Source organism: Arachis ipaensis, chromosome B1 (assembly GCF_059453495.1).
Source record: "Arachis ipaensis isolate K30076 ecotype BB chromosome B1, ASM5945349v1, whole genome shotgun sequence".
NCBI lineage: Eukaryota > Viridiplantae > Streptophyta > Magnoliopsida > Fabales > Fabaceae > Arachis > Arachis ipaensis.
Genome location: NC_142436.1, coordinates 127,381,720 through 127,395,471, shown reverse-complemented (window position 1 = coordinate 127,395,471; position 13,752 = coordinate 127,381,720). Strand labels below are relative to the sequence as shown.

The following is a 13,752-nucleotide window of genomic DNA, read 5'->3' as shown; positions in this document are numbered from 1 at the left end:
GAATTCCTCGGCCATCCGCATGGAGATTTCTATACCGCCGTTGTGCCACTAATATTTTTCAGGTGGATTGAGATCCTAAATGTTGATCGGGTGTTGCGACAGTTTGGGGGAAAGCAAGGACCTCCAAACCCTCCGCTTAATATAGATACCTTCCATCGACAATCGGCTCGTAATGATGACGGATGGTGGCCGGTTCGACTATCCGAGTGGTTTGAGGTATGGGCCAACCGGCGCACGGATGCATACCGGCTGCAGATTGATCGTGCAGATACATTGCGTCCCAGCCAGGATTACTATAGGTGGTACTCTCAGAGAACAAGGAGGTTTCTGTCCACCCCTGATGCATTACATGACCCGAGAGGTGACGTTGTACCCGCAGACGCATCGGCGGAGTATGGCAGAGGCCCCGTGGTTAATTTGCCTCCGGTTCCCCGAGACCATCGCCGTCGCCGTCCCCGCAGGGTCAAAGTTGAAGGTCAAGCAGAACATGCGGAGGGTGAGCAAGATTTGCCTGAACAAGACCGACCCAGTTTTGAGCCAGACATGGGACACCATATTCCATCGCATGCTCCTCCAGCCGCAGGAGACTACTACTACCCGCAACCTGTTGTATCAGCGGACCCCCCCCCAGCCATCTTCCATTCAGCAAGTTATGCCATATCAGAGTAGCTTCGAGGTTGGGGGTTCATCCCAAGGAGGTACGCAGGACTTGATAGATTCTATGGACAGAGTTGGGTGGACAAATTTCTCTTCCTTATTCTACGGGTTGGACCACTTCATTCCTCAGCAGTCATCCCCACACACGCCGACAGATCTTGCACTCGCCCTGCCTCGCTCCGACACGTACACTCAGGTTGCCTATGCGGGGATGAGATCCGCTTCTGTTGGTGACACGGCTGTTTCTCCACTTCGACCATATGACGCAATGCAGATGCCCGGACGACGTCTCTCATACACGGGGGCTGATGCTATCCCGGAGGAGGTTGAGGGACCTGCTGCTCATCCCCGCCGGGACACTCGAGCCCCCTTGTGTGGCACAGGCGGTAGATTGGGTCACGACCACCATTAGTGTTATGTTAGTTTATTTCTGTTGTTGTTTTTACATGTTAGTTTTGTTGTCTGTAATTCCTACTTGTTTTCATTCGCTGGTTCGTTAGTTATCTAAGGCGTATGTGATGTTTTGTTACTTGTTTATGTGCTATTTTGCTAGTTGTTTTAAGTATGGACTTTAACATCATTAAAATATAAACGACAATGCAAATGTAACAGAGCCAACAAAATCAACCTTCATTAAATATGATTAAGATACTACATTTGGGAACAAAATACATTAGACATGAAATGGATGAAACTTAGCTTGACGAAACATGCGGACAATTGCGCCTGGTATGTCCTGGTGTCCTGCAAAGGCCGCACCTCTTACCTGGTCCCGGCTCAACGTCGTCCATTTCATTTCGAATCCTAGTAGACATCGGACGTCCTTCCATTGAACGTCGTAAGAGGGGGTTGGGACGAAGACGGCGTCCTTCTCGAGGGGGCTACATCTCCTCATCCAGCATTGGCTGGAATTCCTTTTCGTATACCCGAAACACACTCTCAACACGGTAGACTAAATCAACGTACTGTTGCCAGTCCAATCTCGCATATGTGCAGGCAGCCAAGGCATGTGCACAGGGATAGTGTAACGCCTGGAAGAAACCACAGTCACATCTGCGGTACTGAAGGTTAACCCGGAACCGTGACTGCATCCCTACAGCAGCTATCTCATCGACCGTAAAAATAGTAGTATTCCTATCGTACGACGTCACTAACATCTGCGGAATCCCCTCACGGTTCGCTAGTATGGCTTTTTGCAAGAACTATGAGAACACCTGACCGCTTGCAATCTGCGCTTGTGCTTGCCGACCCTTGAGGACGAACAACTCATTCAGGCGATGGTAAGTAGACTTCACAATTGCACAGACTGGTAGATTTCTAGTACCCTTCAGCACGGAGTTGATACACTCAGAAAGATTGGTTGTCATGTGACCATATCGCCGGCCCTCATCAAGGTGCTGCAGCCATTTAGGTGGCTCTAACCCTTGGATCCACTCCATCATCTGCGGAGATGTAACCGGATCTTCGCTACTAATAAGCTCTAGGTAGTACTGCGACTGCTCTTGCGTTTTCGAATATGCAGCATTCACCAGGTGTCTTTTGGCTTCCTTACTCTTGAAACTGGTTGCGAAGTTGGAGGCAATATGTCGTACACAATACACATTGTGTTCCCATCCACACCCCTCACGCTCCAATGCGGCCTTTATTGCCGCATGCCTGTCGGATATAAGCAGAACTCCTGGCCGAGTTGCGACATGCCTCCTCAAATTGGTGAGGAAGAAGTACCATGAATCTGTGTTCTCTCTCTCAACTAGTGCGAAAGCCACCGGTAGAATGTTGTTATTGCCGTCCTGTGCTATGCCCATGAGAAGGGTGCCTGCGTACTTACCATACAGGTGTGTTCCATCCACTGACACCAGTGGTTTACAGTGCCTAAAAGCTTCAACACATGAAGGGAACGACCAGAAAACCGGTGGAACATGACACTCTCACGATCGAGTGTGTTTCCGACATAATAAGTCGCGTTTCGAGGTCAACAATTGTCCCTGGTGCGAAAATGCGTACTAAGTTATTACCATGTTAAGGACTCAAAGGACAGTAAATATCAAAGACCATTCGATAATAAAACGCAACTAATACCTGGGACGAAAGCCTGCAGAGCAGTGAGGTATCTACGCAGCTGGTCATACGACTCGTCCCAATCGCCATAGATCCTTGCGATTGCCTTTTGCTTCGCGTGCCAAACCTTCTTGTATGACACCTTGTAACCGTACGCTGACTCTACCGATCCTTGCAATACCTTTACACATATTGTTGCATCAGCATGCACCATGGGAAATATGTGCTGACAGATGACATTGCTGTCAAGTTGAGCGTGGTCTTGAGACATTGAACTTGCCAAGCAACTGTGAGGCCCTACGTACTTATGGATTTCCCAAAATCTAGAGGATCTCGTCTTCGCAACCCGTACCATCCAGCGACATTGATCCCCGAACTGCTTGCATCGACATACGTACCTAGTTTGGTCTGACTCTACCACCTTATATTCTGCACTCCTGAGGATGTTGTAGTTTTTGACTGCTAGCATCGCTGTTTCCCGATTAGGAAATTTTAACCCAATCTCGAGCTCCATCTCTCCTGACAAAGGGTAGTTGCTCGGTCCGTCCTCTGCGTTACTGGAATGCATTGCTCCAAGATTTAGGGACAGGTAGTGTGCTGGAGTGGTTGATGATACACCACCACCTACCGGTTCAACCCGTGTTGCCGGAACAGCATTTTCATGCAGAGGCTGCGTCTCCGGAACGGCTTCTGCCTCACCATCACTGAAATCTTCAATGTCATCCTCGTCAGACGAATCTGCAATAGCATCATCAAGAACCATATCGACCCCAAAATGTGTAGAAGGGGCGGGGCGTGCTACACGAATACCAGCACTCTGTTCCCGCGGGACGAACGCGTTGAAACTTGGACTTGAGGCCCTACTAGTATCCCGAGCCAGAACAAAATCAGCCGCCCCAACATTTCTCACACCCTCCACATTATTCGAACTGGATGAGCTTCCACCAATTTCTTGAAGATTCAGACAAAGCTCCAACGAATAGATGCTTCCTATGCTGCGATGGTAAGAAAACATCATCGACACATGCTGATCGGATTTTATTTGCATTTTTTGATAGGAAAACGAGTTGGCCACTGCAACAGGCATCTTGTAAGTCAGCTTCCTGATTTCTTTTTTTCCAACCATTCCGGTATGCATCAGAATCAGATTCTTCAACTCTTGCAACGATGTCTATGGTGGAATCATTATCCACAGTGGATCATCGCAAACGAATGTAATACCTTCTGCTGTATGAGAGATTTCACCGTTTGGATATATAATCACGTAAACGTTCTCCGAAGCCATAGAAATAGCAACTAAATCTTAAGACCAGAAATTCTTTAAGAAAGAAAGAGGGAGAAGAATTGAGAGCAACTTTTGAGAGTGAGACGAGAGTGAAGATACTGCCTTCTTTCGGGTCATCTGCGAGCCTTTATATAGCCAAATTCTGGTCTCATTTCGTGGGCGGTACACGTGAGTTCATTCCAATTCGTGGCCGCCGCCCCAGAATTTCCCCATTTCGTGGATGGCAGCCACAACATGGCTCTCGTCCCATTTCGTGGGTGGCAGCCACTAAATGGCTCTCCATTTCGTGTGCGCCAGGGTTGAGTTGGACCAAGCACCTCTCTCCTCCATTTCGCTGGCGCTGGTTGTGAAATGGTGTGCATCTCCATTTCGTGGCCGATGCTCTTGATATGGGCATGCGTATTTTAGAAATAATTTCGAGGCATGTGTATTCTCGGAAATAAAGTGTTTCCAATGATTATTTATATAAAAAAGCCCTTATTACACACTCTTTTGGTGACAAAGCTTTGTCATCTCTGAGGTATGGAGCAACTCAAAGGTGGAAGTCATTAAAGGACCACCACAGAAATACCCATGGATGGGAAGATTGAAGACAACCCAAGGTAATGAGGTTGTTGTTTCTTATTCTTACCACATGAATGCATGTATTCTTTTATTTTCAGTTTGCTTAGCCACTCTAACTTTGTCTTTTGGTTAGTCACAAATAGCCAGCGACTGTTGAAGAAGAGGACGTCAGCAGCGTCGACAACCAGATCAAGGAACTTCTGATTACTGTAAAAAAAAAAAAGATGAGGTTCTTACGCGTTATGGTGAGTGTTATGTTCCGCAAATAGTTCCATCTTTTCTTGTTTATAAGAAAGTTTCAGTTTTTATTGTTTTCTGTAACTCACATTGCGTGGATCTTGTCTTTTTTTACAAGGTCGTTATGTTACACTTGGCCTTTCTATTTTTTATTTTTTGCGACATTTTTTTTTTCGTCTTAATAGTTGGTTTGAAAAATGTGTTTATCATGCCACTTTCTGTTCGCAACATTGGCCCTCTTTGGCTCCCTTTTTCATGCCACTTTCTCATTTTACCATGTTGTACTTAAATGTTCCCTTGTTATATCGGTTTTCCTTTTATTTTTGCTTGTGGGTTACTAAGTATGTCTTTTTTGAGCCCTTGTGTCGTAGTAACTTAAATTAAAGCTTTAACTGAGCTGCTCACTCAGCACAGCAGATTACTCAACTTGTTGACCTCATGCCTGGCAAGTGCTTACTATCAAGGAAAGGGTGCTGCAGAAGCCAACAAGGGGACAACAAAACCTTCGCTGCCACGTACCAAGTCTATGGCTCAAAGTCAGAAGGATACAAAACTTGGTACAATTCATATGCAAAGCTTACATAGGTGACCCAAGCAAGATTCAGTTCTAAAGACAACTTTAAAGTCGACGTCGTTTAAGGTATAACTATTTTCAGCATTGATATTCATTTAGTTGGAATTCTATCTTTGGGGCTCTTATGATGGGCGCTTCCAATTATTTGCATGTTTGTTTTGTTGTCCAAAGAAAGCTGGACTTCAATGATGACAATAGCTCTAGTTGTGAAAAGGCCACTACCATTAAAAAGTTATCGGAGGGGTCTCTGTGGATGTACTATCAGCATACAGGCTCCGACTTGGTTGCCAAAGGTAGAAACCTTTTTTCCTCCATGGTTTTTGCTTTAGCATGCATGTTAGCATTTGCTATTTATGATTTTGCTAACCATCAATGTAAATTCTTGACCGTTAATCTATTGTAGTATCTTGGCGTTGTTTTTAGGCCGCCTCTGCAGATGCAATTCGTGGGTGTGGAGCTTGCAATTGGTACATATATATTTTTGAACTCACTAGATAGCAAGTATTGTAAGCGGGGTATTTTTCTCTAAATTTTCTGGTTGGATTTATCTCAAGAAAACTATATTAATAAAGTTTTTGAGAGGTTTAAAATACAAAATTATTCACCAAGTATTGTATCTATTATGAAAGGTGACAAGTTATGGTTAGATCAATGTACCAAAAATAAACTTAAAAAGGAACAGATGCAAAGTATTCCTTATATTTCAGCCGTTGGAAGCCTAATGTATACTCAAGTCTGTATAAGATCTGACATTGCTTTTGTTGTTGGCATGTTAGGAAGATTTCAAAGTAATTCAATGGAGAGCTACAAAGAATGTCTTAAGGTATCTTTAAGGGACCAAGGACTTCATGCTTACATATAGACGAACCGAAAATTTAAAAATTGTTGGATACTCAGATTTAAACTTGGCGGGATGTGTTGATTCTAGGAAGTCAATGTTAGAATACATCTTTATGCTTGCTGATGGAGCAGTATATTAGAAGAGTGCAAAATAATCACTTGTAGCCACTTCTACTATAGAAGCCGAGTTTATTGCTTGTTTTGAGGCTATACCACAAGGTGTTTGGTTGAAGAATTTCATCTCTAGACTTAAGATTATGGATTGTATCTCTAGGCCATTAAGAATATATTATGACAACTGCCGACCCAGAAATCTAACTTTAAAATTGAAAAAAACAACTGCCCACCCCTCCTTCCTCTCTCACTTCCACTCACGCCGTTCACCCTGTTGTCTTTCTCTCCCACCACAACACCGCCGACCACCATAACCTCCTCCCTCGAGTTTCGCTGTTCCCAGGACCCACGCAGCATCCTCTCTCGTGCATCACAGTGCCGCTGGTCGCCACAATGCCCTCTGCCTTGTGATTCACTGCGTCTAGAACCATCGCATCGTCTTGTCCCTCGTGAACGCTGCGTCCTTTCGCGCTCCTTTTTTTGAATTTTTTATTTAACTAATTTTTCAGATGTTTCTTTCCGAATAAATGGATGCTTCTTTTACAGGATTTCAGATGTTTCTTTCCATGATTTTTTATTATGTGGGTTACTGAATGTTTCTTGATGCATGAACATCCTTAGTTGTTTTTAGTTATTCTTTCTTTGAATAAAGTAAGTGATCTCCTTATTTTTATTAAGATTCTCATGCTTTTAATCAATTTTTCTTGGAGTTGCTTTCATTGAACAAAGTTAGTGATTTCTTTATTTTAATTGAGATTTTTGGTGCTTTAATTAATGCTTCTTGGAGTTGCTTTGTGCTTTGATATGTGTAGAAAATTATTGAAAATTTTTAGGCAAGAATAAAGGAGGAGAAAGTCAATCAAAGAAGCCCTTGGGAGAAGCAAGAAAAGTAGTATGCAAAAGAAAACAACCTCCCAGAAAACCAAAAATCAAAGACAAGGGCAAAGAGAATTTGTGGATGCAGTCACCCTGACCTCTTTATATTCCAACGAGCATAACCTGAACTACAGAAGTCTAAATAAGGCAGTTCTAGCGGTATTAGAAAGCTAACATTTAGAGCTTTTCAACGATATATAATAACTATAGTAAACGCTGAGACTGAGGGTGATTTAAAATCACCATTCTTTGCTGCAGAAAAAAAGTTGAGCGTAGTACCAACGTTCCACATGCCATCACCAGCATCCCAAACGCCCAACATGGCGTTCCGAATGCCAACACCAAAGCACCTTTTAGGGACTTCAAATTTAGCTCTTCAAGTGGCATTCTATACGCTATATTTGGCATTCTAAACGCCAACACTAAAGCACTTTTCAGGAACTTCAATTTTTAGCTCTTCAAGTGGCATTTTACATGTCATATGTGGCGTTCCAAACGCCAGAAAAAAACACGTCCAAAGGCTCCTTTTGTTGGCGTTCCACATGCCAAGTTTAGGAGGCATTCCAATTCTAAATGCTTTCAACTCTCCAAAGACCAGCAAGCTCAATTGAAAGCAAGCGCTCTAAACGCCTGGTCCAACATTCCAAACACCAAGGATAGGGAGTCCATTCCAAGCCTAGTTAATTGAAGTCCATAATCAGTGATCAACCAAGGCTGAGGATCCAAATACAAGGAGGAATCACCACTAGTTTATAGTTAGATTGAATTCATATAATTTGAATAGAATTTGCATTTGAATTTAAGATTGTAATTTAGGATAGAGAACCCCAAGAGAATACTGGGAGGGGGACTTTTTGCACTTTTACACACTCTCTTGTTCTGTATACTTCATACCCATTTTTATTTTCTCTCAATTATGAATCACTAATTCTCTTCTGTTAAGGTGAGGAGCTTTGTTAAATTCAATGGATTGATGTTATTGCTTCTCATTCTCTAATTCATGCATTATTGTTTCTTAAGAAAGAATTTTCATTCTTTATCACAAGAATTCAAATCTATTAAAAAATAGTTTGAATATGATTTAAATTCTATGATTAACTTGAAAAAATGATCATAGTAATTGAGCTTGAAAACTCTTTCTCATAATACTTATTATTTTAGATCTAGATCTGATAACTAACATTGAATCAATCATTTTTAGATTTTAAGAATTATGTGATTTTAAATTAGAGAATATGCTTCACCACTTTTCATAAAAAATTGATCAAGAAATAGACAATTGGTTAAGGAAAATTGAATTACCAAAAAATTAGGATTTAATTACTTATGATTTGCTAGAGATTTATCTTTGCCTGATTAAGGTAAAAGTGAGAATCATTCATCCTCAGGATTTAGCATCTTTATATCTTAACATTTTAACTCAAATTCTCAATCACCTTTTGATTGCTGCTTATTTATTCCTTATTGTTTCATTCAATCACTGTTATGTCATTTAGATCATTAGATAGTTGCTTTATTTCAATTAGATCTTTGCTTTCCGTTAGATCTTTATTTTTTAAATTGAATCATGCTAAACTCAATTTTAAATTATTTAACTAGATTATACTTGTTTAATCCGTTGATTTTCGTGAAAACGATCACCCACTCACCGTAATATTATTATTTGATATGATTCCATTTACTTGCCGATAGTTTACGAATTTTTGCATTATTTCTTTTCTAAATTTCGGAATGTTTCTTTTCGGGGGGTGCATTTCTTTTTTTTTTCTTTTTTTTTTTTTGAATATTTCTTATATAGGATTTCAAATGTTTCTTTTTAAATAAATGGATATTTTTTATGTGGGTTATTAGATATTTCTTTTCATGGAAATAACATTTTTTGAAATTTAAAATTTTTTTAAATTTAAAAAAAAAATGAAAACTCAAATACAGTCAACTTCACATGAAGTTAATAGTTGAGAGCCGTTAAATATACATAAAGTTGACTGTACTTGAATTTCTACTTTTAAAAAATTGACTCAAATTGGCTGCTACTAGTTGATTACTTAATAGTTAATAAAGTCGAAAATAATATAAACAACATTTTTCTTGTTCAATAAGTGCCTCTTATCTTCACCAACTACATCTCCAATTCACCACAATGAAATCCGCCCGCAAGTACGATGCTGTTCGAGGAATTAGTTTTTGATTAATGAAAATGAAGAGCAATTGAGAAAACTTTGATTGTGATTGAGGGTGTTCGTAGTGTAGAAATTAGTTCGATATCAGATTCAATCTTATCAATTGGTATAATGTTCCATCCATTATGGTTTTTTATTTCATTTTTGGTGTATGGCCAACGGAAACGAACCAAATTAGAGTGGATTTGTTTTTTACTCTTTAATTTCATAACTAGTATAATAACAAAATCGAACCTATAAAGAACACAATTTTCTATTTTTTAGGTTTTTTTATTTTTAATTGAATAATATTATACATTTAAAATTTTTTATGAATTAATTCCAACTAAATTAACTAATAAGATTTGGAATAATGTTAATCATAACTAATTTTTATTACCTTAGACCAACGTAATTTAGTTAAACTTAGTTAACAAAAAGACTTAAATATATAGCATTACTCTTTTTAATTTATTTAGTTTTCATTTTTTTTTTTTTTGTGCATGGATTTTGTTCGGCTTGTCTCGGTCATTTACAGTTTTACACCCTAATGTGATTAATAAGGGATGTGTGTTTTGAGTTGATTCTCCAATGGTTTCGTCAAAACAAGGTGCTGAAAGAAACAAAGTTAATTAAGGTTAATGACATCCATAGCATGCCCATGATGTAATGACAGTTACACCTGCATGCTTTTAAGGTTTGCTTCTTAGTTTCTAATTAATTTTTAATATAGTAATTTGGATGGGGCGACCATAGCTCTTGATTGTATCCAAGAGACAAAGTGGGTACACTAGTCCTAGTACGTAATAGTTTGGAAATACATTGTAATTGACCACACAATCCGTAATTTTTTTAAGAGATTATGACTATGCGAAAAAATGTTATTTGTATACTAAAATCTGTCAATATATTTGTGTATAAATATATGTGTAATTTAATTTATTTTTAATATATATTTATATTTCAATATATATTTTATACTAATAGTTTATTTTAATAATTAATTTTAGTGTATTCGTAGTATAATCCGCTATGCGTTTATTTATATAATACACTTCACGTGGCTAGGACTAAACTTCTGGATCTCCATTTTAGGCCGTGTTTCTTGTGTTTTGGTAGCAATATTGGGATGTGGTTGTATTAAATTTGGATCCTCTAAATTTTGGATTTTATTTGAAAGGGTAAAGTTTGATCTCTCACCTATAAATGTTTTCTCTCTCATATTTTTTTTTCTACCTATAAAATAAATGGTGAGAAATCACACTTTATCCTCTAAAATTCAAGATTTAGAGGATTCAAATCCGGTTGTATTAATAATACTGTAATAGTAACATGAAAAAAAAATAAAAAGAAAAAAAAGAAGGCATAATTTATTTTTCATATGGAAGATCCTATTGTGTTTTTGTTCAATATTGACATCAGTGGTGCTTTGCCAATTTGTGGGTGTAGGTTCAACACGCGGGAGGCGTGGTGAATAGGGCCCGCAACAGCGTGGCAGCACCTTGTCAATACGCAAGGGACATGCTGAGTTGGCGACGTCAGCGGCGTGACAATTTCCTAGCAACACACGGTGAGCGTGTTGCCTCTAAATTTAACAAGCGTTGCAGAGATTTTCATGCGTTTTTGAGGAGCTACAGTAACACGGTGTGGGCGTGTTGGAGGTAGTCTACATGCAGTGGACAGCTCCTTCCTCCCCTATTTCATGCTATGTAGTGTGTTAAGAGGGAAGAAATCTGAAGTGAGAAAGAAAAAGAAAAGAGTTAGTAGTGTATTAGTAGTGTGTTTAAAAAAGAGTAATTATACATAAAAAAATATTAGTTTGTATTAATAAAAAATGACACGTAATTATAAGACACTCGAAGAATATATTATCAATTATTTGGATCATCCCGTTTATGTAAATTGATAATTGACTTTTTTTGTAATTTAATTTTTAATTTTTTTTGTGTTAATATGACATAATAATATTATTTTTGTTTGTATTTAATATTACTATGTTATTTAATTGAGTTTGTAAATATTAAATTTAATAAATAATATAAGTTTTAGTATATTATTATTTTATTTTATATTTGTTAATTAGTAAACAAAGAAATAATATAAATGTAGATCCCATTAATTTTTGGAATTCTTTGTTATAAAGTGATTATTTTTTTTATAGATTTGATATATAATTTAGATGTTAATATTAATGAATATTTCTTATTTAGGAAAATGAATAAATAATATAAATTTTTAAAAAAATTGTTGAGGTATTTGTTATGATAATTATGAAGGATAACAATATTATTGTATGTTATTTTATTTTTTATTTATGACCATATTTATATTATTAAAATTAGTAAGTAAATAATATAATATGATATATTTTATTTTATTTTTTATTTATGTAAAGTAGTACCTTCAAATTATTATTACATTTTATTTTTTTATTAAATAATTATTTGTTATAATGAATAAATATATTTATTTAATGTAAAGTAGTACAATTAAATAATTTATTTTTTAAAAATTAATAGATAAATTTAATGAATAAATATATTTTTGTTGTACCAGCCTAATAGGAATTTTATGGTTCGTAAACTGAATCCGCCGAAGATGTTGAATCCGATGGTAGAAGACACTTTACGAACAACATGATTATACCATATTTTTAGAATTGGGGTGATCAGAAGATTTTACCTTTTAATATCTGCTTTGGTGTAAAGGTGGAGGCTGGAGACTCACACCTTTATATTGTCGGTGAGTGAGGTTATCGTGACATTGGAAGATGTCGCTCATATATTTGACTTACTATTGATGGATCGGTTGTGAGCGGCTGGACAGATAGTAGTGGCAAATTCGTGCAGAGCCAGAGCATCGTAATTTTTCACGAACCCATTGCGAGTAGTTCCTCCAAATCTTACATAAAGCTGGCATGGGTTCATCGTATCAGAGACGCAGAGCCATTGGACACTTTGGAGTCTATTCAGAGATATCTCAGATGCCCAATTTTCTGTTTGCTGGGTTCGATCCTATTCCCGGATAAGTCGACGGTATATGCCCATGCGAAGTATCTACCGTTGCTCTGCGATTTTGACCGGATCCACACTTACAATTGGGGGTCAGCATGTCTCGCGCATCTTTACAGGGCATTGTGTCGTGTATCACGTTATGATACTAAGGAGATGGATGACCCTCTTAATATTTTGTTTGTTTGGGCATGGGAGCGAATGTCGTGTATTGCGCCTGTACCAAGACAGTACCTTTCAGTGGCTGACGTATCGGTTGCTCAAAGATAACAGTTCCAATTTTAGTTGTGTATTCTATTGACGATGCATATTTGTTTGACGACACATTTTTTAATTTTTTCAATGTTACATGTTTCAGGTGGAGCCATTCCAAATGAACCGCTGCATGGTTATCGAAGACCACGACGACATTTATGCAGGAAATAAACTACATGAAAGAGGTAAATGTTTTTACTTTGTGTGTGTTAATATCCAACATTAATATCAGGGTTCTAATTTTCTACTAACATGTTGTAGTTTGTGTAGCAGCCGACGAAGGAGTGATCATACCCGACGAGTTCCATGGATACCTTGAGCTGTATGACACAGTTGCTCTATTATTGTCGTTCGAGTGTGTTGAATGGCACCCTGTGAATTAAGTGATGCGTCAGTTCGGGTATGCATAATCCGCCCCGGAGGTAGCAAGAGTCATTCCACCAGAAGAGCATTGCATGACTCTTCGTGGAGTGCAGCTTCATGACTAGAGAGTTTTACATGCGGGGTGGATAGCGGAATGGGACATGCGTCGTAACACTCGGTTGCGGGATGGGCACCCCCTTCCAACTTAGGACTTTAGACCATCGGCTGAGTACCATGATTGGTACGTGGGGTTGTACGGGCATCTACTGATGATGTCGGGGCAAGTTCATCAGCATCCACCTTAGGTGCCAGCACCTCAGCCTCTAGCACCTTAGCCACCAACACTTCAGCCACCATCACCTTAGGGACCACCTCAATATGCAGTGTTGAACCGTTTTCCTATTATCTCCCACAGCAACTAGACCACAGTCAATACAGTCAGCATGGCCAGTTAACCGACCACGCCGAGCCCAGCTGTTGCAGCCGACATATTCAGCACAGTTAGCATAGTCACATCGGCCAGTCCAGCGACCCCAGCCGTTGCAGCCAACATAGTCAGAACAGTCAGCACGGCCAGTCCAACGACCACGGCGAGGCTAGCCAGCACAGCCGTCAAAGTCAATCCAGTCGCTATATTCAGCCCACACAGCACATTCTGCCTGGACAGCAATGGGCTGGCTTTCGGCAGATCCCATCGTAGATTCCCGTTGATGGGGATCATCATATTCAACAATGGGTTGACACTGGTGTCGGTCATTT

At 39.0% G+C, this 13,752-nt stretch overlaps 1 protein-coding gene across 1 annotated transcript; it reads right to left on the bottom strand.

Moving 5' to 3' along the window:
* Nucleotides 1-1,859: 1,859 nt before the first annotated feature.
* LOC107610550 (uncharacterized) lies at nt 1,860-3,841 on the bottom strand. The gene is made up of 2 exons (XM_016312593.1): nt 2,737-3,841; nt 1,860-2,536 (listed from the first exon to the last, which is right to left on the bottom strand). Exons 1-2 carry the CDS (start codon nt 3,839-3,841, stop codon nt 1,860-1,862), a joined length of 1,782 nt encoding a protein of 593 aa, XP_016168079.1.
* Between the last annotated feature and the right edge of the window lie 9,911 nt (nt 3,842-13,752).

Coding starts and splice junctions, on each gene's coding strand:
- LOC107610550 (XM_016312593.1), bottom strand. CDS start 3,841: ATGGTTGGAAAAAAAGAAATCAGGAAGCTGACTTACAAGATGCCTGTT. Junction 2,537..2,736: donor TCTGCAGGCTTTCGTCCCAG/GTATTAGTTGCG, acceptor CATGTGTTGAAG/CTTTTAGGCACTGTAAACCA.